This window comes from Paramormyrops kingsleyae, chromosome 3 (assembly GCF_048594095.1).
Source record: "Paramormyrops kingsleyae isolate MSU_618 chromosome 3, PKINGS_0.4, whole genome shotgun sequence".
Taxonomy (NCBI): domain Eukaryota; kingdom Metazoa; phylum Chordata; class Actinopteri; order Osteoglossiformes; family Mormyridae; genus Paramormyrops; species Paramormyrops kingsleyae.
In genome coordinates, this window is record NC_132799.1 from 29,865,295 (window position 1) to 29,891,324 (window position 26,030).

At 43.4% G+C, this 26,030-nt stretch overlaps 2 protein-coding genes across 4 annotated transcripts; both read right to left on the reverse strand.

Annotated features, from left to right (window-relative positions):
* Nucleotides 1-572: 572 nt before the first annotated feature.
* LOC111843145 (suppressor APC domain-containing protein 2-like) lies at nucleotides 573-5,714 on the reverse strand. The gene is made up of 4 exons (XM_023810456.2): nucleotides 5,331-5,714; nucleotides 1,774-1,920; nucleotides 1,363-1,527; nucleotides 573-868 (listed from the first exon to the last, which is right to left on the reverse strand). The coding sequence occupies exons 1-4, from the start codon at nucleotides 5,562-5,564 to the stop codon at nucleotides 779-781; spliced, it is 636 nt and encodes a 211-aa protein (XP_023666224.2). The 5' UTR covers nucleotides 5,565-5,714; the 3' UTR covers nucleotides 573-778.
* Nucleotides 5,715-8,252: 2,538 nt separating this feature from the next.
* On the reverse strand, nucleotides 8,253-25,289 carry smc1b (structural maintenance of chromosomes 1B). Of its 3 annotated transcripts, XM_023810345.2 has the most exons (26): nucleotides 25,022-25,289; nucleotides 24,723-24,911; nucleotides 24,243-24,355; nucleotides 23,507-23,710; nucleotides 22,981-23,219; nucleotides 21,918-22,176; nucleotides 21,055-21,195; nucleotides 20,767-20,849; nucleotides 20,446-20,653; nucleotides 19,182-19,367; nucleotides 18,187-18,363; nucleotides 17,444-17,590; nucleotides 15,724-15,861; nucleotides 15,425-15,541; nucleotides 15,118-15,224; nucleotides 14,515-14,656; nucleotides 14,210-14,355; nucleotides 13,170-13,323; nucleotides 12,830-12,922; nucleotides 12,018-12,174; nucleotides 11,051-11,205; nucleotides 9,866-10,017; nucleotides 9,429-9,498; nucleotides 9,198-9,308; nucleotides 8,801-8,907; nucleotides 8,253-8,579 (listed from the first exon to the last, which is right to left on the reverse strand). In XM_023810345.2, the coding sequence occupies exons 1-25, from the start codon at nucleotides 25,128-25,130 to the stop codon at nucleotides 8,827-8,829; spliced, it is 3,678 nt and encodes a 1,225-aa protein (XP_023666113.2). In that variant the 5' UTR covers nucleotides 25,131-25,289; the 3' UTR covers nucleotides 8,253-8,579; nucleotides 8,801-8,826. The 3 variants fall into 3 exon arrangements, with proteins under 3 accessions (XP_023666113.2, XP_023666112.2, XP_023666114.2); XM_023810344.2 differs by having other exon boundaries at nucleotides 8,253-8,907; XM_023810346.2 differs by lacking the exon at nucleotides 18,187-18,363 and having other exon boundaries at nucleotides 8,253-8,907.
* Between the last annotated feature and the right edge of the window lie 741 nt (nucleotides 25,290-26,030).

Genomic DNA, 26,030 nt, shown 5'->3' on the forward strand with positions numbered 1-26,030 from the left:
AGTGCCTGGATGGAACCAAACATCCAGTCAGTCAAAATGCGAAGTGTGAACACTGTACGCTATTCAATCCCACAATCCTAGACGCGACTTGCGAGGTTTGTTCGGTATTTGTTGTTATGCAGGACATCTGTCAATAAAGATCAAAGCCCAGCAGTTCACAGGTAACGTAGTGTGACCGGAAACTGTAAGAAGTTCTGTAATTGCACACTAATGATTTGCACTGCGTGACCGTCACCGTAGCGTGTACTTTTTCCTCATTACAGTGCATAGTGTGCAGCGTGTGATTTCAGTTACAGCCATGGTCAGAGCTATAAGGATGAAAGTTCCTTTGGTTAAAATGCTTCTTATGTATTTAAACTCATTCTGTGCAGATCTTGGAGCGTCCACTTCTGCTTAGGACAAATCTGAGGGGCTGCTGCCCCCTTGTGCCTGGGACATGAAATAGATTTTTTTTCATGTACGGTAATTCCTACAGTGCAGACAAGTTAAGCAAAGTATTTGCAGAGTAACAGTATTCAAACAAATGCAACATCTCCACATTCTGTTATTTAAAAAATTTATTGAGAACTTTTTCTATAACTAATAATATATATATATTGATATATATATTATTATATAAATAACTACTGTACGTATCTACAGTGGAATATAAAAAATATACAAGTAAAAATGGGGACAGATCAGTGAGATGCCTGTCCTACATCTGTAAAGATTCTGTAACTTGTAATGTCATTTTTCCGTAGTGTGACTGCTGTCGGAACACAATGGCTTCCCCGACTCACACACGATGCAGTTCCTGGAGCTTCTCAAGGAGCCCGTCCCTCTCCCGCTCCAGCGTGGAGATTTTCTGGCTCTTCCGACTCACTTCCTGCAGGGAGCACAGCATGCTGGGTAAATAAAACTATCCATAGCACAGGTGCTGTCCCGTTTAAAGATAAGCACCAAGAGCTGGACTAAAACCTCGGGGTGCTGAAGAGCCCTCCTCACTATTTCATAAAAGGTGACACCCCCCCCAGCCGTGCCCTTTACTATAACGGGAGAACGCAGAGTGATGCATGAACTCAGTCTGTCCTATGAAACTGCAACTCTTCTTTTTTAATAACTTACAATGGAAGCACAAAAAACAATAATTAAGTATATAATAATGAAAAATGAAAATGAACTGCTTAATTCGTGTTCTAGGTTTGTAAGGGGCACCATCATATTGCTTACTAGGGGGAGTAAAGTTGTCACATAATGTCGCATAACTCTTCTAACCCAAATTTGCATAGTGAGGACATGCAAGGGGAAGACAAGCTATATTGCTTGATAAAGCCCTTTTAGTGCCCCCCCCCCCTCCTTGTCAAACAGTTCTATCCATACCTGTATCAGAACAGTGTTCTGCCATTGAAGGCTGGAATCAGAGTTCTCTCCTTCTTCTAGGCATGGCAGGATTCTCGCTGTATTGGGATCAAACATCAGATTCCCCAAACGGCCATTCACTCTCTGGATGCGAGACCTAATCAGACAGTCTCTAGACGGAGTTTCCTAGGGGGGGAAATACAAGCAAGAATGAAAGAATTTCATTGTAGGACAAAGAGCTACATGGCTTTCAAAGACACAGAGGTTGTGAGTTTAAATTCCGGATTATGGGTAGAATCCTTAATATCTTTGAACAAAATCATTGGCTGATCCAAGTATCATCATCATCATCAAAATACATGGTTGTGGGATCAGTAATGCATTTGTAGACCTTTACTTCCAAGTTCAGGACACAGTGAGCTCAGGACGCACCAGATATTCAGTCCAGGGCTCAGGTCCATCATGTCGCTCTCGATTCTCCTCCAGTTGTTGATGATACCACATCCGGGCCTGCTCCAGAGTCTCCAGCCCGGCCCAAAGGCAGTCCTTCTCGCGTTCCAGCTCCTTCAGTCTCTTCAGCTAAGGCCAACAGAACAGTGTTGTTTATCCTGAAGCCTGTTCTGCTGGGAGTCTAGCTAAATGCTTGTTCTGCATTCAGCCTAACTTCCTTAGCTAAATCAAAACCCACTGCAGACATGAGTTAAAGGGGTACTATGTTTTCTGTTTTCAGGGAGGGTGGCATCCACATGTATCTCATGACAACTAAAGCTCTGTTTGAAAGTCTCTGAAAAGTTCAGGTTGTCCAGTTATTATTGAAAATGAATAATTTAGCCTGCCCTGCGATGGGCTGGCGCCCCATCCTGGGTTGTTCCCTGCCTTGCACCTGTAGCCTCCGGGATAGGCTCTAGACCCCCTGCAACCATGAATAGGATAAGCAATTAGAGAAAATGAATGAATGAATGAATGAATAATGTAGCCATCAGTGTTTCACCTGCACACTAAAGCTTCCACTACAAATCAGTTAAGCGCCATCTAGTGGTCCTACATCACACACACATCTTCCGTGAATAAGCATGCTGTAGCCCGAAGGAGGAACCCACAAGGCCACATCCTCCAGTGTCAGCTTGGACAGGGCGCTCATGCACTGCAGAGCCAGCTGCAAAACGATTGCTCCAGCATCTGTAGCCAGTACTTTATATTTTGAATTAGGGAATCAAGTCATTCTGGCTTTATTTCTACAGCATTTCAATTATGCTGTATACTAATAAATATTCTTTCAAGGTTATACACACAGATAAGTGATTTTGTGATATAAGCCTACTGGAGGTGCAGGTCTTTACATCGATTGTGACTTTTTACTATAGATGAAATATGCCCATTCTCCTCTGTCTACTGATAGCATTTGACATATAATTGACTAATGAATTTCTGCCATATAATTAACTAATGATTTTATGAAGTAATCTTTTTAGCTATAATATTTATGTCTGTGCTAGTTAATGCTTATTTTCATTATGGTTGTTTGCATGGGTTACTTTATATCGCTAATTTTAACAACATTGATAGCTAGTTAACTATCATGATTGTGAATTGTGAATATAAAGGGAGATTAGTTTGTGTCTTGTTGACACTGACATATTTGCCTCACAACAGTCCATTCAAGTCCATTTGAAACAGTAAACTGTTCACTGACGGCTGTGTAAAGGTGGGATTCTGTTTGTGGCATTAGGGGTGTTTCATTATCTTAGGGCTATTTTGTGAAGTAGTTTCAGAGAAAATGAGTTTCTTCACACTACTGAAATAATAGATTTTTGGAGATCTGTGTTTTTCATTGACATCGATGATATATTATAAATAATCAGAAAAGCCATCATGGGACTCCTTGAACTCAGATATTGCACTTCAGTTCCCCCTCCTGCTGTCCTTTCTTTGTGTCCTACTAACATTCAGCCCTCAAAGAATCCACCAAAGGCGTTCCCAGCTAACTGAAATGAACATGCCCGAGCCGCCAGGCCAGAGCTGTGAATAATCAGTATTACCCTAACGGCCGGGACAGGTGTGTCCCAACAGCTAATACATGTATATGTACAGTCATGTGAAAAAGAAAGTACACCCTCTGTCAATTGTAAGGTTTTACGTATCAGGACATAATAATCATCTGGTCTTAGAATTAGGTAATTACAACTTCAGATGATCAACGACACATGACATATTACACCGTGTCATTGTTTACTGAACTAAGCCAAAATGCAGAAGCAGTGTGTGAAAAATGAAGTACATCCGTACAGCTTCCATGGGAACTCAAAGCAGCCAGGTGCTGCTAATGAAATGCACTTGGTTAAGTGGATCCCCTTAAATGGCTGGAGACCTCAACACCCCTAAGCTCTGCGTAGTATGGGCCCTATCGGTCGTTCCAGATTATAATTTCACAGCTACTGTATGCTAGTTGGGCTGGTTTTAATTGATCCACCTCTATAAAAGCAGAAGCTTTGGTAGTTTGCTGTTCTGGAGTGTTCAGGTGTGTGTTACCACGATGCCAAGGAGGAACGATGTCAGCATTGATCTCAGAGAAGCAAGTGCTGCTGCCCATCAATCTGGGAAGGAGTACAGGGCCATTTCCAAACAATTAGAAGTCCATCATTCTACAGTGAGAAAGATTATTCACAAGTGGAAAACATTTAAGACGGCTGCCGATTTTCCCAGGAGTGGACGTCCCAGCAAATTCACCCCAAGGTCAGACCGTGCAACGCTCAGAGAAACCCAGGAGCTACATCTCAGACTCTACAGGCCTCAATTATCATGTTAAATGTTAAAGTTCATGACAGTACAATAAGAAAAAGACTGAACAAGTATGGCTTGTTTGGAAGGGTTGCCAGGAGAAAGCCTCTTTTCTCTAAAAAGAACATGGCTTAGGTTTGCAAAGTTGCATCTGAACAAACCACAAGAACAAACCGTCCTGTGGGCAGACGAGACCGAAGCGGAAATATTTGGCCATAATGCACTGTGCCACATTTGGAGAAAACGAAACAGAGCATATCAGCACAGACTCCTCATACCAACTGGTGGTTTGGGCTTGTTTTGCAGGCGCAGGACTTGGGCACTTTGCAGTCATTGAGTCAATCATGAGCTCCTCTGTATACCAAAGTATTGTAGAGTCAAAAGTGCGGCCATCTGTCCAACAGCTAAAACTTTGCCGAAATTGGGTCATGCAACAGGACAATGACCCCAAACACACCAGCAAATCTACAAGAGAATGGCTGAAAAAGAAAAAAATCAAGGTGTTGCAATGGCCCAGTCAAAGTCCAGGCGTCGACTGAAATGCTGTGGCAGGACCTTAAGACAGCTGTGCATAAATGAATGTCCGCGAACATCGATGAACTGAAGCAACGGTGTAAAGAAGAGTGGGCCAGAATTCCTCCACAATGATGTGAGAGACTGATAAAGTCATACCGAAAATGATTACTTCAAGTTATTGCTGCTATTGAATCATGCAGTATACTTAGTTTTTCACACATGACATTCTGGCTTCATTGTTGTTAAATATTGACACGGTGGAATATCTTGTGTGTTGTTTTACACGTGAGGTTAGATTTAAATAACTTCAGAATCCGGTAAGGATCAGATTTTTTTTTTATGTCCTGATACGTAAAACCATAGAAATGAAAGAGGGTGTACTTTCTTTTTCACATAACTGTACATAGGGGATACATAGGAAATAGTACCATAAAAAAGTTACAAAGGAGCCTAAACATCAGCGTTGTTAATCATCGGCCCCTCAAACAGATCTGAACAACCAAAAATATCCCTAACGATTCACACAAACAGAGTTCACAGTCTCATACTCTTCAGGTGGGATAAAAATACACAGAATGCGAGAAATGCGCGACAGACCACCCGCAAACATAGGAGATAAGGCTGCGACACCTTTCACACACAGACGAGCACCACGCCCCCCCCGTCGGCTGCCCCCTCCCCCCACCATGTCTCACCCAGAGGAAAAAGTGCAGGGAGTCCAGGTGCTGAAAGGCGCTCTGCTGTGGGATAATGGCCACGGTGTAGGAGCCTGGGAAGGCCATGTGGGAACTAAACACTAAGCAGGCACCAGAGCTACTGCGCAGAGCAGGAAGGATGACAGGAGGGAGAGAGAGAGAGAGAGAGAGAGAGACTGACACTGAGACACACAGGATGGACATAGCTAGAAGGCAGCCAGTGAGACATGCCATGTGTCACTGCAGTGGGCGGCTTTCTGACAGCGTGTGACTGACTGCAAGAAGGGTGAAGAGAGTCGACTTTAAAACAAGGCTGACGAAAGCATGTACTGCAGAGAAGCAGAAGCAGCCCCAGAGAAGGAATGTTTCCCCAGACAGCTACAGAGAGCCTCCCTATCAGTAATAGTGCTTCGAAGCTGAACTAAAATGCCGCGTGATGCAAAAAGTTTGCATTTTCGTTTTACAGCCCTGGCCTGTTCAAACACGCCGTGGAATGTGACTGTACCAGAACTGGAAGGAAACAGAACCGTGAGCAAGAGTGACTGCTAGACTTAACGAATACATTATGGTGTCCCTGTTTAATACTCACCCACCCAGAAAACAACCAATATACCCCCCCCCCCCAATGTGGGATTTCACCTGATGATCTACGAAAGAACCCAGTAACAAACTGCTAGGATTCCATGCTTCATTCACGGTGGCACAGGGTACAGTCATGATATCACTCTGACATTCTTCTTGCATCACAGCAGCTCTATTTGCGACAACAGAAAAAAAAAAAATACTTAAAGACACAAAGACGTACATTTTCCACACCATCACAAGGACAAATTCAACATACACTTAGTCTTCAATTAAGTTCCATATTTAGTTTTAGGATCGACTGATGCACAAAGGAGTGCTTTAGTGTAACCTTGTTAAATTGTGGAACCCTATCTCCAGTTTGAAGGTAACAGTCTCAGGAGACACTGGGTCAAGAGAGCAAACTGTGCCCCCTCCCCCGCTGCTTCCGTGGCCTGCCCCCCCTGCCTTCATCTTTAGATGTACAATCTATTTCAACTTTTAAGCCCTATATCTACTTCAGGAATGTTGTAATACATCTCCCGCTTTGTAAGACGGCCTTTGTTTGTCTTGCTGCTGTTCTGTGGTTTTTGTGTTGGATTGTATGCATTGTAATGCATCCTTGAAAGTGTGAAAGGAGCCAGATGAATAAAACATCATCATTATTATTACATAGGAACCAACGACATCCAACAAAGGGGCACTTTCGGTAGTGTTGTAAATGGACTGAATATTTGATGCACTACCATTGTATAACTAGTTTGGTTGTTGACTGGAGCTGCTGATATGAATTAAAACCTTGTGTACGATAAAAATATATAATAAATAGATTAAGTTTGATTTATACTAAAGGAAATTCATCTGAAATGTCCTATTTCTCGTAAAGCCTTGTGCACTATGCTATAACTACAAAAATTACCACTTTACACTGTACACAAGCAACCACTCTCTGGACTTTATATACATGCACTGACATTCATAAATCAATGTATGTACATACACCACCGTTCAAAAGTTTGGGGTCACTTAGAAATTTCCTTGCTTTTGAAAAAGCAAGTCTTTGTCCATTAAAATAAAATCAGATTGATCAGAAATACTGTGCAGACGCTGTCAATGTTGCAAATGACTATCGTAGCTGGAAATGGCTGCTTTTAATGGAATATCTTCATGGGTGTACAGAAAGGCCCATTATCAGCAACAGTTAGTCCCGTGTTCCAGTGGAATGTTGTGTTTGCTAATGCAAGTTTATCATTGATCATTAGACATTTTTGCAATTATGTTAGCAGATGAAAATTGTTGTGCTAATTAAAGAAGCAATAAAACTGGCCTTCTGTGGACCAGTTGAGTAACTGAAGCATCAGCAATTGAGGGTTCGATTATAAGCTGAAAATGGTCAGAAACAAAGAACTTTCTTCTGAAACTCATCAGCCTATTCTTATTCTAATAAATTAAGACTATTCTGTGCGAGAAATTGCCAGGAAACTGAAGATCTTCACAAGGCAGTGCAAACCGGCTCTAGCCGGTCTATTATTCTGAGAATAATTGAGCTGTTATGGGAGCAGTTTGACAGAATGGTACGTAAAGTTTCCGTCAAGCCAATCCAACTTGTGGGAGATGCTTCCGGAAACGCGGGGTGAAACCTTGCGAGATTACCTCAACAAAATGACTTCTAGAATGCCCAAGGTCTAGAAGGTTGTAACTGCTACAAATGGAGGACTCTTGGACGAAAGCAAAGTTTGAAGAACACAATTATTATTTTAATTTAAAAAAAATTCTAACTTAGTCAATGACTATTTCCTAATTATTTTGTTATATCTCCTATTCAAACTCATTTCATGTACGTTTTCATGGAAAACACGGAAATTTCTAAGTGACCCCAAACTTTTGAACAGTAGTGTATATAACTAAACTAGGGTTTACTCAACCTTTGATCTACCACTCGAGCCCTGTCTACAGCCCATCATTGGCTGATTGCCTGCAAGTTATAATACAGAGACCCAGACTAGGAAACACCACCTTGTGAATTAATGTAACATGCAGGTTTACGGTGCACTTCTTGATGATTGCATATCCACTCCTACGAAGTACAGGGCACTAGGACGCGGAAAACTGGGATACCAGTATATCTTTTAGAAGAAATGGTTTAGAGAAATAAAACATACACTTTCAAAGTTTGAGAGATGTGATTAGGAGTGAGTTTGTTTACTTTAGAGATTAAATGTACCATATCAATAATTTAGCTCCTGCTGAAATAATATCCAGAGTGACTGACTGAAATAAAAATTTAATGGATGTGATCTCTGGCACCCTCATCAGGGTAAGTGGTTAGAAGATGAACTGATGAAACAGTGATGAACCCAATTTAATTACACTTTTATTTATTTTTATTTCAAAGCTGAATAACCTTATTTTTAAGAGATACGGTTTATGGTGAACAAACTTTAACAGAACAAACTGCTTAGCTAAGTGCCTGTTAGTATATCTGAAGGTGTGGCTTGTAAACAATGGTACATTCCAGCACAAGTTCAACAACGAATTATCAGAAAATCACACAAACACAGCTCAACTGATTAAACAATAGCTTCTTGTAAATTTTGATTCAAGGAAGTAGACAGTGACAAGATGTCAGAAGCAGCTGGGATTAAAATGGGCTGAGTTCCCACATTCCTCTGTGCTGCCGTCACCTATCTGTCAGTGCAAAAAAACATGTAATTTACAGAAAAGCCCTAAAAGGATTTTTTTCACATATTTTAAACGTAATGAATTATTGTTTAAAACATGCACTGCAAAGTCAGATGGTAAAGATAAACCAGTTAAATCACCAGTGAACTACAAGCTTTTCCCATGAATAACAAAACACCACTTCGTAAATGGAGGGAAATTAACCTCTTTAACAAAACAAACCATACTGAGTTCTCTGTGGCTATAAATTCTCTCAGTCTGTGACTGTGTCTTCGTTCAACGGGTAAGGACTGAGGTCCAGGGTCAGGAGACGGCTGAACATGTACTCATCGTACTGCAGGAGAAAAATGAACGTCAGGGAAAAATGGCAAAAGAAAGAGATCGAATAGGATTATAATCAATACCAGGAAATAAATGTAGGGAGAAAAATTAGATATAGTAATAAAAACATATTTTATCACAAATAAAGTCAAACCTTAATGGCAATACAGTGTCACCTACAAAACTAATCATATTCTTTGTGCTTTTGCACAAATTCTGGCTCTGGCTTAAGCAATAGTAATGAGACATAAGGGGCTCTACCCAAACGTCTGCTCAGAGTTCTGCACACCGCACGAGGCTGACCTCAGAGTATACTCCCAAAAGAGCATCTGCCTTGGAGTAGAACTCCTCCTTCTGGGAGATGACAATTATCTGGAAGTATGCCTTACACTGCTCACGGATGTAGCTGGTAAGCTGTGAGTAGGACAACGTGACAGTTATCATCATTTGCTAGGCTGGGTCTTGAAATATTAATGGCGCCTTGCCAAGATTAACATAAATTTTGGGCGTATGATACTGTGATGTCTGTCTTGCCTTATTAATGTTGGTATTGTCTAGGGCTGCATCAACCTCATCCAGAACAAAGAAAGGAGCAGGACGGAAACTGCAACATAAATTCAGAATGACAACTGCAGAAGACCCACATTATCAAGAACAGCACTTAAATTGCTTAATTCCCCTCCTGTTCATTCTATAGTTAATCATATGCAAATATTCTGCTCATCGCAACGTTGACAGCTTCTGGCCTCCTAGGAAGGAGATGACATATTGACATTTGTTGTTGCACATCAAACAATTTATACTCTAAGTTAAACTCGAGACATTCATAATTCCTGATTCCAGCAACAGTGCTCAAGCGAAGTTCACTAGGAGCCTATCAGTGAATTGGGCTACTTTGCTATTCTACCCATCAACTTGGAAACTAAGCCATGGGAGAGGAGTGAAGATCCTTTCGGAAAGACCTCGGCTACCTGTGAATGGCAAAGACCAGGGCCAGGGCAGCTATGGACTTCTCCCCCCCTGACAGATTGTCCATGGCCATGAAACGCTTGCCTGGGGCCACACAGTTGTAGCTGATGCCATCCAGGTATGGCTCATCTGGGTTCTCCACACTGAGGATGGCCTGCAAGGTGAATTGAAGCTACCAAACTGTCTGCAAGTGTGAATATGTATGTGTGTGTGTGAACAGAGTGTGCATGTGCCCTGTGATGGGTTGGCGCCCATTCCTATGTTATTCATTGCCCACTGTTTTTGGAACAGACCCTGGAACCCTACAGTCCTATACAGGACAAGCAGTATAGAAGATGAATGAAAGAAAAGAGTATCTGTATCCAATCATCCATCCTGGAGCCTAAGCAAGGCACTGAGAGGCACCACCTCGACTAACTCCATATTTTCAGGCAGCTGACATAAAGCAAGTTTGCCACTTCTATAATGACATTTCAAAGACAGTAAAACCATATTTATTCACAAAGAAAATGCAATTTAATGTTCCACAATGCAATGGTTTTATCTGAAATACGGCTTCAGAAAATTGTAACCTATACAAAGCTGTAAGCAGCATGCAAGTTGGCACCTGATACTGGCAGAGCCCATATGAATTCATATACAGGTAGTACTACGTCTGCTATACTGCCAGAGGAACCACAGCATTCTCAGTATTTTGAACCATCAGGCTTAATTTTGTACAGCCGCTACAAAAGATTGTGAAGAAACTGCCCTGTTTTAGTCACATGGCCATAGAGTAACTATATTAACATCAGGTTGAAGCAGCTCTGTCTACAGTAGCTGTACTAGATTGCCTTAGAAAGATAAAAATGTGAAAAACCAGAATGACAACCTACAAGTTCTTCTGAAATGCTGTCTGAAATGTCTCCCACCAAGAACTTTGATCTGTTGGTTACTTATTCAAAAACCATTCTTGTATAAAAGTATGGCAAGTAGTTGTCCAGTATTACGAATTACAATTTGGTGTAGGATATGGCAAAATGGACCAAAGGCCTGGGTAAAAAATGTAGTGAACATTTTACACAAAAATTTTAAGTGAAACTTTAAATATAAACAAAACGGGCAGAACAATGGGGGAGCCAAGGAATGCAACATACGCAGACAGGTAAAACTAGCTGCCACAAAAGCTGCAGGCAGACGTGACGCACCTGTGCACAGGGGTTTCTGCAGAGCTGCTTGTAGATCTGGTCGATGCTGTTGGAAACGTGCTCAAAGCACTCGTTGAAGAGCCGGAAGCGCCTGGTCTTCACCTGATGAAACTCCTGCTGGCAGCGGCGGGTCACCTTAGTGCTGGCATCAAAAGCTAAACGGTGGGGGGGGGCACAGGGATTCCCAAGAGGAGTAGTTACTGGTGTTCCAGCCAGTGGTGATTTTACTGGCAAAACTATGACAACTGAGAACTGAATAAATAAACAAATAATTTATGATGCCAAAAACCGAACAAAGATCCTATCTGTGACTCAAAAACCGTGATACAATTCGAACCGTGAATTTTGCGATTCAATGAGCCCTTAATGTCGGATATGTGAAAATACTTTCTAAAGTAGATTTGGTAAACGAAACTAGACAAAAAAAAAATAGATGCCTAAAATATGACTAAAACGAAACTGCATTGTAGTCAAAAGACTAAAACTAAATCAAAATACGCTGTCAAAATAATCACTGCTTCTAGCAAGAGCAAACCTGGCACCAATACCGCAGGTGTAAAACATGCACAGTTTATTCTTTACCGTTCGTTGGTGTGATAACACCAGCATCTCATGCAAAAAACAGCCATGCTCAAAGGGCCACCTCCTAAAAATCTACTGCGGTTCAATTTTAGCTTAACCAATCATCATGTTACATGTGCTTATTCAGATTATTAGGCTGGCACAATGTGTCATGTTAATATATACAATGCGTGTTATGGATGTGCAAATTGTCACATTGCAAGGACTGCAAATCAACTGGGTTGAGACCATCAAGTTTTGCTAAAACATTTTTACTCATAGGAAGCAAAACTTAGCAAGCTCTGCAATTTTAATGATTGCAAATTATCATCATACTACCTACCAGAAGCTACTTGCACCTAAGCCCATTTCAGTGTGTGTTTATTCAGTGCTAACTGAAGCCTACCTTCCACTATCTCATGGAACATCCCCTTGACCTCATTCATCTTCTGCAGGGCTTTGAGATCTGGTGTACCGGAGTGCTGGAGTGCTGTCTCCAGGGAGTCAAGTGTTTCCTGCAACTTTTCCAGTTCTGATTCCACTTCCTCCTCCCCTTCCAGCTCCTGCAAAAAACGACACATTAGAGTGATTCTATCAGAAACACCAAAAACAAGCCCAGCTTTTGCACAATGAGAGCTAATCTTTATAGGATAAAGACGATGGTGGCGATAGGAGGTAGTGCTATCGTTCGGCAACCAGAGAGTTGCAGGCTCGAGCCCTGGTTCCTCCTCAAGTGTCCTTGAGCAAGACACTGAACCCCAAATTGCTCCCGGTGTGCAGGTTGGCGCCTTGCATGGCAGCCTCCACCACCGGTGTGTGAATGTGAGTGTGGATGGGTGAATGTGAGGCGTGAGTTGTAAAGCGCTTTGAGTACTCATAGGAGTAGAAAAGCGCTATATAAATGCAGACCATTTACCATATTCCATAGACTCCCCAGTAATTTAACGTTAACATGAAGGTGATATCAATGGTGATGCCCACACTGATTACGGTACCTAAAACACTGCAGGTTATATATTGGGTATGATACATTCAGCAAATTATCCACAGTTTATGCCATGCGTTTGACTAGCATTCTGTCCAGGGTGACCCCTGTCTTTGTGTAATTTACATTTATTCATCTACCAGATAGTTGTGTCCAAAGCAATATACAAGTGAAGAAAGCCTGGTGTCAGAGAACAAGGACAGAGAGAGATGGTGTTGCTTGATTAGCCGTACCTGAAGTTCCCTTCTCAGTGCACTGTAATCGATGACCATCTGCCTCTCACGTTCGTAGATGTCAGCAGTGACTATGGTGGTCTCAGAGTCAAGCTAAACAGGATGAGATGGTTAAAATAACTATCGACGAATTACATTTTGTAAACCACTGTCCCACAAGAAAAAACAAATCAGGAAGATTAGGAAAAAATGTTACAGACCATTATGCTTCTATAATATTGTTAAGGCGAAGGTTATAGACAAGCCACATTCAAAGTGTCCTTTTCTACAGAATGCGATTCCCCTGTTGCTTCCTGTCTTCCTTCTCTCGCTCCCTCAATCTTCAGCCGCCGCTCAGTACCTGCTCCTCGCTGATGTCATCCATGGAGCCGGACAGCAGCGTTACAGGAAGGTCCTGCACCTTGCAGCTCAGCAGCAGGTTGTGTCTCTCGAGCTGCTTCTTTTCTAGCGATATCTCCACAGACATCAGCTCCCTCTGGAGCTTCTGCAGACCCCTGAGGAACAGAAGCCGTTACATCCCTCGGCGTATTGCGTATGCGCATGTCTGCTTGCTTGTTTTCCGCTTCATGTGTTTGTGCTCTGGTGTCACTGATTACTGCTGGAATAGGGTAGCTGATAGTCGACAGAAGAGTAAAAGGCATGTTATTGAAGCGGCTTCTTCTCACTCAGTCTGGCTTGTTGAAGCATTTATCTGAAGTCATCGGTGTTTCAATAAAACTCCCTTTTAGGGTTAAAACTGTTCTCAGATACTCTTCTTTTGTTATTAACCCAGAGCCGGTTCGTAACAGGCAAGTTCTGGTGAAACAACAAGTACGTGTCCACATGGCCCTGATAGCACTAGAGGTCCGTTTGGAGCAGTGTGTGGTTCTGTGGGGTAGGAGTCTGTACTCCAGTGCAGAAGGTTGCTGGTTTGAATCCTGTGGCTGGCAGAGTAATCAAATCACTGCTGGGTCCTTCAGCAAGGTCCTTAACCCGAAAAACTGCTTAGAGTGTATAGAAAAATGGCTAACCCAGTGCTCCGGCCCCATGTGTGTTTCACAGGAAAGACGAGAATTGTGAAAACAAAACGATTCCTACATATTTACATTTTTATTTAGCAGATGCTTTTATTCAAAGAGAAGTACAACTGAGAAATCAGGGTCAGTTGGTCTCTGGGCCAGCTGGGGTTAATAGGCCTTGCTCAAGGGTCCAATGGTGCAATCACTCTGCAGAGCCACATCGCCCCCTTGTGCTTGTGCAATGATGTGCAGTATCATTGATGATTGAGGGAAAGAGAATGTGGTGCGGTACTGTGGTAATCAGGGCAACGCAGCTTTCGGGCTGCTGTGCTTATTGTGATGGACTCCCCTTCATTCCAGCTTCCCCACGGGGCTCTCGCACCTGGAACACTCCTGCCGCCCTGTCACCTTCTCATCCAGCCTGGCGTTACATTTGCTGACCAGGGACTTCTGCCCGAGCATAGAGTTCCTCAGCTCCTGCACTTTAACTATGATCTCATCCAAGCCCTTCATCAGCTGCTCCTCCTCCTTGGAGGAGACAGAACATCAGGCATTACACATATGTTGATGCTGGCACACATATGCAGGCGTCCATACACCTTCCGTCCCATTTATTCTTAGGTTTTAACTGTCCCTGTATCTCTCTAAAGATGTTGTGAGAACATGCAGTGTGGGATGGAGAATTGCCTTCTTCAGCTGGGAGACTCTCTGCTCGCCCTTGCGGAGGGTGTCTTCCCACTCGCGGATCTTCCCCTGGCTCTGCTCAAGCTGGCTCTGCTCGAACTCTAGCTGGGTGGTCAGGCGCGTGTGCTGGGTCTCAAACTGCAGCCTGTGACGGAGAACAGACAGACAGGAAGGAGAAAAGGGAAAAGAGGGGAAGAAGAAAGTGTTTCATAACAAAGCTAAATATTATATAAGGATGTAATGCCAAAATGGTCAATGGTGCCAAAGGTAACCATCCATCCATCCATCCATCCATCAACTGATCCCAGTCAGGTTCACAGCGGAGTTGAAAACAGAAATAAATAAATGCAGCAACTAAACTGGAAAAAAATGACTGAAATCCAGTTGGTTTAAAACATACAAGAATGAATATAAATAACAAAAATTCATTTATGGATTCCTTGAGAAATTTCAAACAATTCCAAAATATCAAACACATCATTATGCATTCTGTACAAAGACTGCACCATCGACCCTTCATCCTGAAGACTGCACTGGATGCCAGTCCATCGCAGACCTCCTACTACTGTGAACAGGCTCGGCAATCGCTGTCAACCATTTTGCTACCTCTTGCTGTCCGTTTCCTGCTGCTGTTTCAGATGCTCTTGCTCATACTCGCGGATGTTTGCGACGCCGATTTCAGCACAGAAATCAGAGAACACTAGGTCGTCCACCTGGAGAGAGCGTGGGAACATGCGCAGTGCGAAAAAGGCCAAAACTTACACCGAGACTGCCGAAGCTAGAGCGGCAGGAATCACCAAGGCAAACCTACCCACACCAAATTAAGCTCTCAGTACGTAACTCTGATCACAGAACATGAAACAGAGCAAAGGGAAAGGAGAGTAAAAATCCATCATTTGTCATCTTAAGGTACCTCATTCAGCTTAGTCTGAAGATCCTGTATTTTTTTTCCCTTCAACTCCAAGTTGTCCTTCTGCATTTGAATCTCTGACTCCAGATTGAGAAGTATACTCTCCAGTCTAGACTTCTCCTGTGTCATGGGCAGAACTGGATGCTTTCTCCAAAATATATACTACTTTGGATAAAAGTGTCTGCTAAATTAATGTGAATGTCTTACATTACATTTCAAGGTACAGATGCTGATGTCCGCAATGTGTGCAAGCAGGACACAGAACAGCCACGCGAGCGACGGCGGAGGTGCGATGGCATTACCGCGAGGCAGGCGGGGATGTTCTTCTTGCGGATGGCATCCAGCTCACTGAGAGAGAACTTCAAGCGGGTCTGGATGCCTTTGAGCTGAGTCTGCACCTGCTTCAGCTCTGCCTCCTTATGCTTCAGCTTCAGCAGAGTCTGTCACGTCGCACGTGGCACTGTCACGTCATGCTGCCCTGACCCGCACTCATCAATTTACCTGGCTGCCCAATACGGGCAATACCCACGTTACAAACAAGATCTGATCTCCAAGTCTGTCTTTAAGTCGAACTTGTAGTCAAGTCAGAAAATTAATAATACAGTACATAATACTACTGCTTGCATTTAAAAAATTGAAGGAAATTCAGATACAGCAATTAAGAGATTAAAGCAGACAGTTTATAAGGACATACATTTATGATTCCCAAATGCTAGCAAATATACAAGACATTTAAAACTCACTGACCGAACAAGCATTTCTCTTAATAATTACACGATTAAAAGGCCAACCAAAATGTTTCATGTATTTGTCACTAGGGGGCACCAACTGACTTAATGACAATAGAGAAATATCTAAATAAGCACACATATACCAGAGCATCTGAAGAATTTTGCATAGAATGACACGTCTTGAGATTTGCTATACAGTAAAATAGTTTCTTCTGCTAAAATCTGACACTTTGAAACGCCCAGATTTTACCTCTCTTTAGCGTATATATACTGTATATATACAGTGTGCTGCCCACAGTGGTATTATTTATCGTTAATTACTGCTTAAACTGGCTTCCCATCCAGGATGTACCCCTGCCTTTCGCCCTACGCTGCCTAGGATATGCTCCCGATTGGGAAAAATGGATGGATGGAAGGATGATCATTATTTATGGCTGTTTTGTATTGATTGGCACTAGTCTGAATGATGTATACAGAATTTCACTGTATTACATACACAAAACAATTAACCCTAGATACAAAGGTTAAATTTTAACATAATGGCACCATTAAAAGAAAATGTTGTTTTTGAATAAGAACAAATTTTCCCTGATAATAATTTAAGTTTCTGTCATTGAACGTGGTCCTCGGATTTTTCCAGAATCCTCTCAAAAATGTCCAAAGCACATGATGGGCCATTTTTTTATTCAGAGGCATACCTGCACATGGTGTCACAACTGTACTTACCTCCTGTCCATAATACAACTAAAATGCCTTATCTAAATTAAGTCATATTTCAATAAATAACAAATACGAAATCGGCTATTAAAAATGGAAATAAATTTGATACAAACATTAACCATTACAATTTGATCTGGTGAACAGAAGATGAAGTACAATTTCCCTCATAACTCTATATCTAGAAGCTAAGTCTTTCTTTAATAGCGATGATGCCACCTACAATGAGATTTCACAGCATGCAGTAGTGGGATAAACCACGGTGTTCTCTGAGAAAACGAAATACCAATATGATCAATGGCCTCAGGGCAGGGCCCAAGGCACAAGAGCAATAAGGGACTGCTTAGAGCCCAGTGGCCACCAGGGGGCCCCCACATCTAAACAGCCTGTCAGAATCATATTTGAAAAGGGTGGGACCAACCTTGAATGGCCTAACCCAATCATGAACCTGAAACAGTCTTATAGTGAGAGCCCAAACGTTCTATGGAGAGCAGGTGAGGCTTCAGGGAGCAGCACGCAGATGCAGACACTCGCGCGCAGATGCAGACACTCGCGCGCAGATGCAGACACTCACGTGCAGCTCTGCTGTCAGCTGCTCACGGCGCTCCTTCAGCTTGCCCATGACCTTCTCATCCCAGCGCCGGGCTTTGCTCCGCAGGTCGCTGGCACCCCCAGAGATGGCCCCCGACTTGAAGAACATGGTCCCATCCAATGCCACCGTCTACACATCCCATAGAACCTCAGCGTCAGCGTCTTCATCATCATCAGGCTTGTTTTCATTTGTCACTATATAAGAGCAATTAGCCTTGGGCAGTATTACAGCATATGGCAGAATTTTGGAATCTTTTTGAGCTGGGGGGGGCGTCACCCACATTGTGCTTATTTCTGTATCCATATAGTAGCTCCTAAGTTCTTCCTTATTCTGTGTGCCTGAGTAAACTATCAGAAAACAGTTCCAATACCTTTGAAGTTAGTTACCTGTCACTGGGATTGTATCCTCAAGGGTCTGCCAACTGTACCTTACCACAGGTAAAAGTACCTTTAAAGGTATAGAAATGGACTCGGGAACATTTTCATACCATCTGGGTACATTAATGTTGTTTGTACTTTAGGGTACAAAACTGTACCAGGTTTGTACCCTTTATTCTGACAGTGTGCTGTACTGAGATACACTGGCACTGCTTAAAGGTGAGAATCTTGTCACTGGGGATTCAGTACAGGGTTTTTCAACGTTTCACCGTAGTAAAACCCGAGGACAGTCGTGGTGACGGAGCTGAGGGGGGCGGACTTTCCAGGCGAGTGGCCCCGCATATTTACCTTGAGGCGCTCGGGGCCCCCGAAGGCAACATGCTGAGCCTCCTTGACGGTGTCGCACACGAGCGTGTTCCCGCACACGAACTGCACGGCCCTCCCCAGCGAGGCGGCGTACTGCACCACGTCCACCACCATCGTGGCCCCGCGAACCTCCCGCAGCCGCTCGTTCAACGCACTCACCTGTGGCGGTGGCATTGCGGCATGCGCGGTTACTGTCTCACATCGTCTGAGAGCTCCGCATGCACGTAACATTTGGCCAGTATTAAAGCAATAATACGGCATAGCATAGTATTTTGGGTATATCATGATATTTTGAAATCCTGATAATCATGGGCACAAAGCAAATTTCATCGGCAAGATTTCAAAAATACCGGAACATCGAAAATCCTATCAAAATACCGTACAGCGCAGTATAACGTCTGGAAGGTATGACAGCATGAAAAACTTTCCACCACCTATGTCTAGCTCCGATCTTTACAATTACCTGGTTTTTCTATTTGTCTGTTTCATGTGACCAGAGTTAAAAGTAAATTGCACCTTTAAGGACATACAAGGACAAATTAACATTCTATTCCTCAAAAAAGCTAAACCTGTTTTCACTCACAGGGACCAGCAAAGGTACAAGGAAACTACAAGCACTTTATGAAATATACTTTTTCACAACTTCAACTGCCCTACAAAGGCAAAACATAGTAACTATGCTGACAGTGAAACAGAAAAGAGTCTTTTTGGATGTCTACCTGTATGTATAGTCAGTAGGTAAATGACAATGTACTTTTTAAATATGTAATTAAAAAAAAATCAAGCATAGCTGAGATAAAACGGTGCCTGAGAGACCCGATTTTGGTCATAACTCAATTCTGATAGTTTGTACTTGCAGTGTTTAGCCTTTGTATGGCAGTATACACCAAACATGCTAAAAGTCACACTGCAATACTACATGCCAACACCAACACAGGAGGAGGAAGCGAAGCGTCAGCCGTGGCCCCCTAACTCACATCGAGGTAGTCGAGGGGGAGGAAGGTCTCCGGCTCGGCCCTCTCCTGCTTCAGAAACCTGATGCAGTCGCGTGCCGCCTTCTCAGACGCCACGACGATGGCATTCATGTATCGGCCGAACACTTTGGTCACCGCCAGCTGGTACTTCTTATGGATCGGATGGCAGAGGTCTGACAGACGGCCGATCTGCAGCATGGGGACCGGGAGGGGAGGGCGTGGCCATTAAACACTCTTAAATAAAATCAACCTGCTACAGACATAAAGGAACAATTAGCGAAAGTCACACACAGCACCAATCCATCCACCTTACAACTGCTTATCCTGGTCAGGGCTGTAGGGAGGCCTGAAGCCTATTCCAGGCAACACATGACACAAGGCAGGGTGGTATTCCAGCCTATCAGAGGGCAGATACACATATATACTCCCACATGCACACTACTGCATTCAAAGACAGCTATTTAGCCTAACTGCATGCTTTTAGAGAGTGAGCGTAAACTGGAGTGGCTGAATGGAACACGCATAAGACAAACATGCAAACTCCACACATACACACACACACACACGTTTGGATTCATATCTTTGTGGGGACTGTCCATTCATTCCTATAGGAAAACCGTAATCCCAACTATGACAACCTTAATTCCTACCCAGCCCTAACGTTAACCATAGGTAACCAAACAAAATACAAGACATTTGGAATTTTTCATTGTTTGATAGCAATCAAAGATTTTTATAAAACTGAATTTTGAACACAGCTGGGTTTGATCAAACATAATCACAAATTTGTTTTATTTATCTAACACTATTCTAGGGAGAGATTAAGCACTTTTGATGGCAAAGGCTCAGGGCATATTTTATGGACATAAATACAGAATGAATCCCCTTCACATATGCGAGGGTTAAGATGTGAGGCATAACCAAGCCAAGACTTTTCATTTTAAAGATACAGTATGACCTTACACCAATAAATATTATTTCCCACTAATATTTATATATTACATGATTTTATGTGACCCAAATCATTTTAGTATTGTTTTTGGCTTATGTCTCCCCCGCGAGTTTCTGTGATGTTCAAGCGAGCTCCAAAAATATTCCCATTTAATTGTTCACGGCCAACTCACAAAGAAGCGAAACCGGGAACGTCAAGTCCATGAATGTGAAGGAGTTACTATATGTCCTTTGGATTCTGTACACAGCCTCTGGGAATGAACAGAATGAACCTCTCGTCACTGTATGGAAGCGGAAGGCATGAGGGTTACTGTACCAGGGTCTCTGGGTAGAGCTTCCTCAGGCTGTCCAGCATCTCGCTGCGGCGCTGCTGCCGCCGGCTCTCGTGGCCGTCGACGCAGGCGTTCTGCAGCTCCTCGATGGCCTCGGCCAGCTCCCGATCCACCTCCCGGCTGCGAGCGCGGCCCTCATCCAGCGCCACCCGCAGACTCTCCTCCAGCTGTTGCTGTTCAGCCAGAGTGGCACTGGGTAGGGAAATTGCGGGTGGGGGTACTGGGAATCGTGGCATGCCATCTTATACGCGCACACAGGACGGCTGATCGCTCTCAAACACACGGAGACCACAGCGGTGACACACCTGCAACTGCTGCTGTATTTCCCCAGCTTTTCGGCTCTGCTGCTGCACTCCTCCAGCTGTGCCTGAGTGTGCTTGATGCTTGCCTTTGAACACAGGTGTACTCAGTGCAGGGCTATCAGACAGCGACCATCTCAGCAACTGAGATATTCAAAATTAAGCGATAAACACTGGCTATGAAGTACCAATTAAACACTTATACTTGGATCCCTGCAATCATTCATCAGTCCTTAATGTCATGGGCAAACAAGCAGGGACACACAAACACAAAGAATTTAGGCACAGGAATACCTCCACTTCCTTCTTCCTCCTCTGGTCAAACTCCAGTTTTCCCCAGTCAGCCTTCACCTCCCAGCGAAGCTTCTCCACCGTCTGCTTCAGGGTGGAGCCCTGCTTCCTGGACAAGTCCTTCAGCTCTTTGTAGTGTTCCAACTGGGCCAAGACACACACACACACACACACACACACACACACACACGGCTTTAATTTCATTTTCAACTGTGTTTCTGGGACATGTTACTGAAAAGCTAAAAATCATTAGCAAAACCTAAGACTGACCATAAAATATGACACATGTAGTGTATTTATTCAGTATGTATTTCCTGTGATAGTTTTCAGCAGGCTTTGTAGATTTTTAAATAATATTAATTATAGATGCAAAATAAAACTATTAAGATATCAATTTATCGGTTATTAAATTAAACACATAAAACTACTTTGCTGGTTGACTCATAGATCAAGGCTCTCCTCCATGCTCAGGTTGAGAAGATTAGCAAAACCACCATGGGGTTTTTAACTGCTAAGCGCGCTCTTAAGTCAGTCTGGGACACACCGAGTCTAATGCCAGGCTTTTTACTTATTGCACTCTTATGTAAAAACATTTCTTTATATGTTGTCTTGCATATAACATAAATTAAGCAAGTGACACCCAAAAACAATGACGATAACTAATCATTAAGACATCATCCCATTCTGGGTGTAACCCGTCTCCACAATGTTGTCCAGAATGGGAGATGGATGGAAAAATGGAGGGAATACTGAGCACTACTGGTTATGTTAGGGTATAAAGTGGCTAACCAGCTAACAGCTGGAATTCCTAATGCTGACAGCAACCAGCTGCTGTTCCCACCATTTTCACCAACTCTGACCCCCACCTGGGCCTCTGCCAGCTCCACAGTAACACCCCTGGGGGCTTCCTCCTTTTGCGCCTCCTCCTCAAACTGTCTCCAGGCACGGTCCAGCTGGGCCAGCTCAGCACGCAGCTCCTCCAGCTCCTGCTCCTTCCTGCGCTGCTGCTGAAGCGCCCCCTGCAGGGAGCTTTGTGCCGAACCCAGCTTCCGCACCTGGTGCGCCGTCTGCTCTTTGGCCTTGACATACTGAGACCTACGGTGGGCCTGTGTCTGGTCCTCCATGCTGGCCACACGCAGGAGAACAAGTGTAGGAGAAGAAATGTAGCAGCAGGGAATATGAAGGGGAATCACGGTCCACATATCCAGATGCTCCTTGCTTTACGATAAGTCAGCCTATGGTATTTCGAACTTCATGCGATAGCGATATATGTTCAGCAGTCATTTGAAATTTGAATCTCGATCTGTTCCTGGACCAGCGATATGTCGTACGATACTTTCTACTGATGCCAGGCAAAGCAGCATCCACTCAGTCACGCCTCCAGAGTCTGAAACGATCGCCAGTGTAAACATCTCATACAGTGCTTAACAACATATCCTACTGTTTTTTTCCCTGTGTTTAACTAAAATTTTCTCAAGCCCATTATGTCTACTAAACGCCCAAGTGTGTCGTATCGTATCACATCATATTCAACTTATAATATTTTCAGCTTACGGTGGGTTCATAGGAACGTAAAGTCGAGGTGCATCTGTACTCTCAGAATAGTTACGTTATTACCCGACAGATTAATCGTTATGCTAATACCGACTAATATTAATTAACATATTGTCCACTAAGCTGCTTAGTTAAAAAGGCATTGCATAACATGTCAACAGCTGCTCTCACTGTATTCCTCAAAAAACGTAAGTGTTGATGTGTATTACGACACAAGTTCTGATACAGGAATATTCAGGAATATCACTAATTCACAGATATCAAGTACTTCAAATACCAAAAAAATAAAATAAAATCATATCTGTAAGTGGTAACAGGGAGACCTGGCGATAAGCTTATAGCAGAGTAAAGTTCTCAGTACGCAGCAGCACACACCGGACTTCCTTCTCGATCTTCTGCAGGCCCCGGGTCACATAGCCCAGCTCCTTCTTCAGGGCCTGCATACCCTGTTCCCACAGCACAAGGCCGCTCTTCTTCTCCAGGACCAAGGCCTGCCAGTGCTGCCGGGAGACCTGCAGGGCATCCAAGTCCTTCTCGTTATGAAAGAGCCGACACTGGATCAGCTGCGCCTTGTTCTGGTTCAGGTCATCCACGAGGGCCTGGTACCGCTGCACCTGGAGAACAGAAGAGGAAAGGGGGTCTTGTCTTTCACGGAAATGCTACCTGTGGCAGAAAAACAGGGGCGGCATGTGGGCTAGAATGCTGAGCCTGTGATTGGAAGGTTGCCGGTTTGAATCTCAGGGTCAGCTGAGTGAGGCCTTTAACCCCAAACTGTCTGACCATGCCTTCTCACATCATTGCAACGTAAAAAGACTGCCTGTTATACATGCAAGATTTGATGCATCATTCATCATCACTGGAGCCACTACGCTCCTCTCCTTCCCCCATCCCGACTCTTCACCTCCTCCTTCACTTGTGAGGCGTGCTTCTTCTCTGCAGCAGCTGTCTTCTTCTTCTTGAAGTGGAACTGCGTGTCCTCCTTGGCCCTCAGTAGGGCTTCCTTGGCCTGGACGTATTCATCTGCCAGCTCCAGTGAGCCGCTGATGCGCTCAAACACGCGGCTCATCTCCTTGGCGCTCTTCATAGCGATCGACTCCACCGTCCCCTGTCAGTAGAAGCCGCCCCATAAAGACACAAACTCACAGTAAAGCCCCTTGGTGCTTCTGCTGTATTCATACAGGATTAAATGTGCTTATTTCAGCTTTGGAAATGGGTGTATTCATTTAACACCTGAGTCTTCCTAATTCCTCAGAATGATCACCAACGTATGTTCACCTAATTCCTCAACAAGACACACCCCAGTTAGATTAGACGTGCTGGCCTAGAGTGATTACTAAGGTGGTCAGTCACCACGACTGGTAAACTGTCCAGACTTCTGTCAGTAACTCAGATTATCACACCACTCTGCTTTGTAACTAAACTCTTATTCTTACCATTTTATACTGTTTTGTGTTTCTTTGTATTATATATTTCCCTTCAAGCACAATTCTGGAAGTAGGTAGAAAGCATTTCACTACAAAGATGTAGAGTGTACGAATTTGTATGTGACAAATAAAACTTTAAACTTGAAACCATGCCATGGCAAGAAAGCAGCCTTCCAGGGGTGAAGTTAAAGTGGACTGTGTACAGATCCTTGCCTGGAATACCAGACAGTTCCTGGCTTTAATTAGCACTCCGATCTTCTGTAGCGCGGACGTGTACTCAGTAAAGGTGACCAGTTTGCCACTGACTCGATATTCCGATGCGTCTCCTGCAAAAAATAAAAATAAAAACCACACACACTAACCATCCAGCACAATACCGGCTGGAAAGCCACTGAGATGGCGGCGAATTCTGGGGTGAATCTCAATACCAAGAACGCAAAGGCCATACTTGTTGTCTTGGCAAGAGTGGTCTTGGTGTCGTTCCACAAGGATGCAACTGATGCATCCTTGATATTTGGGGTAGGGCAAAATAGACATCCGGGGATTTTTACCGTCCTCTGAACTTCTGTTCTAGAGTATTGGGACTAGTCTTCGGCAGTGGAAGATGACGTAAAACAGGTACACGAGAATACAAGTATAGTCAAGTACACACATTGAGATTCACCCCTGCAGTTTCTGTCATGGAGGCCATACCTGCGACAGTCCTCTTGAAGATGATCTCCTCACCGTTGTCTTCGCAGTAGACCATGGAGACACTGGCGGTCCCGGCCACGGGCCGGCCTACGTGGGCCCCGCAGATCAGCTCCCTGGCCTGGCGCACCCGCAGTGCAGCCGCCCGCTCTCCCATGACGAAACCCAGCGCATCCATCACGTTAGACTTACCTTAAAAGTCCCAAAAGAAACGGACAGCCTTACCAGTCTCAATAAAAAGCTTTTTAATGTAATACTCAAAGATGGCCACGAGCCTGTCAGGAAATGCAGTTACAGCGTACCGGAGCCGTTTGTGCCAATGATGCAGGTGAACTGCTTGAACGGCCCGAGGACCTGCTTCCCGCGCCAAGACTTAAAATTTTCAACTTCTACCTGTTTCATATAGCCCATCTTGTTGTTTTAGTGCTGTGTCCCAAAGAAAAGCTCTATATCGCGGTAAATGTATGATAAAATTAAGCTGTCGAACTGCTAACGATCCACTGTAGCGTTGGGCTGCGCATGCCCCCTGAGGGAGATCGTCCTCGCGGCTTTTCGGAGCTGCGCAATATCGCGCCTTTTCTGCTGCTTGTCTGTTTTATATTAATAACCTTGTGTGACAAAATGCAATGATAAATATTCCCTAGTTAGCAGCCAAATGATTTGCTACATCCAATGCAATACACATTTTTCATTTGGTCATTATGTGGAAGCGTTAGTTTTCCTGAATTTTAACTTAACCACACTCGGGCCTACTATAGAACAGGCCTACTAGAATTAAACACAAGGGAGTATTACTGTATTTCGTGAATAATAATGTATGTCATGATTCACAGCTCTTGGTAAGTAAAATCCCAAAATGTGGGATAAATTAAGAATACACGTCCATGAATTTAAATACAAAATGCAGTCTATTTTGAACTAAGTTAATAAACCTGTAGCAAATAAGGACAGCATGCCACTGTATTGCGCCTGCACCATTAAGAGGCATTTTTGTGTTGGGTTTGCCTGCCAGATTGGGATTTGGAAATTATAAGTTAACATACTAAGGGGTGGAAAACTGGGCATTAGGATTTATTACAACGACAGCAGATATTTAAATCACAATGCTCTGCTAATAAATGTTTATGATCATAATTAATGTTTTACCAGAGCGAAATTAACACATAATTCCTAGCACTGATTTAGCAAGTGTTTTATGCAGTGAATATTTGCAGTAAAAACAAGTAATGGTTAAAAGGTTATGCGATAATCTATTAATTTCCCCACAGATGTTTGTTGTTGTAGTCGTAATATTTTTAGTAAAGAAAATTT

Bases quoted from the DNA above. Each gene is read 5' to 3' on its own strand.
- LOC111843145 (XM_023810456.2), bottom strand. From the start codon at position 5,564: ATGGCATGTCTCACTGGCTGCCTTCTAGCTATGTCCATCCTGTGTGTC. The intron at 1,528-1,773 runs GTGCGTCCTGAG...TTCCCCCCCTAG, and splicing joins AGCCCTGGACTGAATATCTG to GAAACTCCGTCTAGAGACTG. The intron at 869-1,362 runs GTATGGATAGAA...TGCTCCCTGCAG, and splicing joins AGAACACTGTTCTGATACAG to GAAGTGAGTCGGAAGAGCCA.
- smc1b (XM_023810345.2), bottom strand. From the start codon at position 25,130: ATGGGCTATATGAAACAGGTAGAAGTTGAAAATTTTAAGTCTTGGCGC. The intron at 14,657-15,117 runs GTAGCAAAATGG...TCTCCGTCACAG, and splicing joins CAGGAAACGGACAGCAAGAG to GCTGCAGTTTGAGACCCAGC. The intron at 14,356-14,514 runs GCAATTCTCCAT...GTCTCCTCCAAG, and splicing joins GAGTCTCCCAGCTGAAGAAG to GAGGAGGAGCAGCTGATGAA.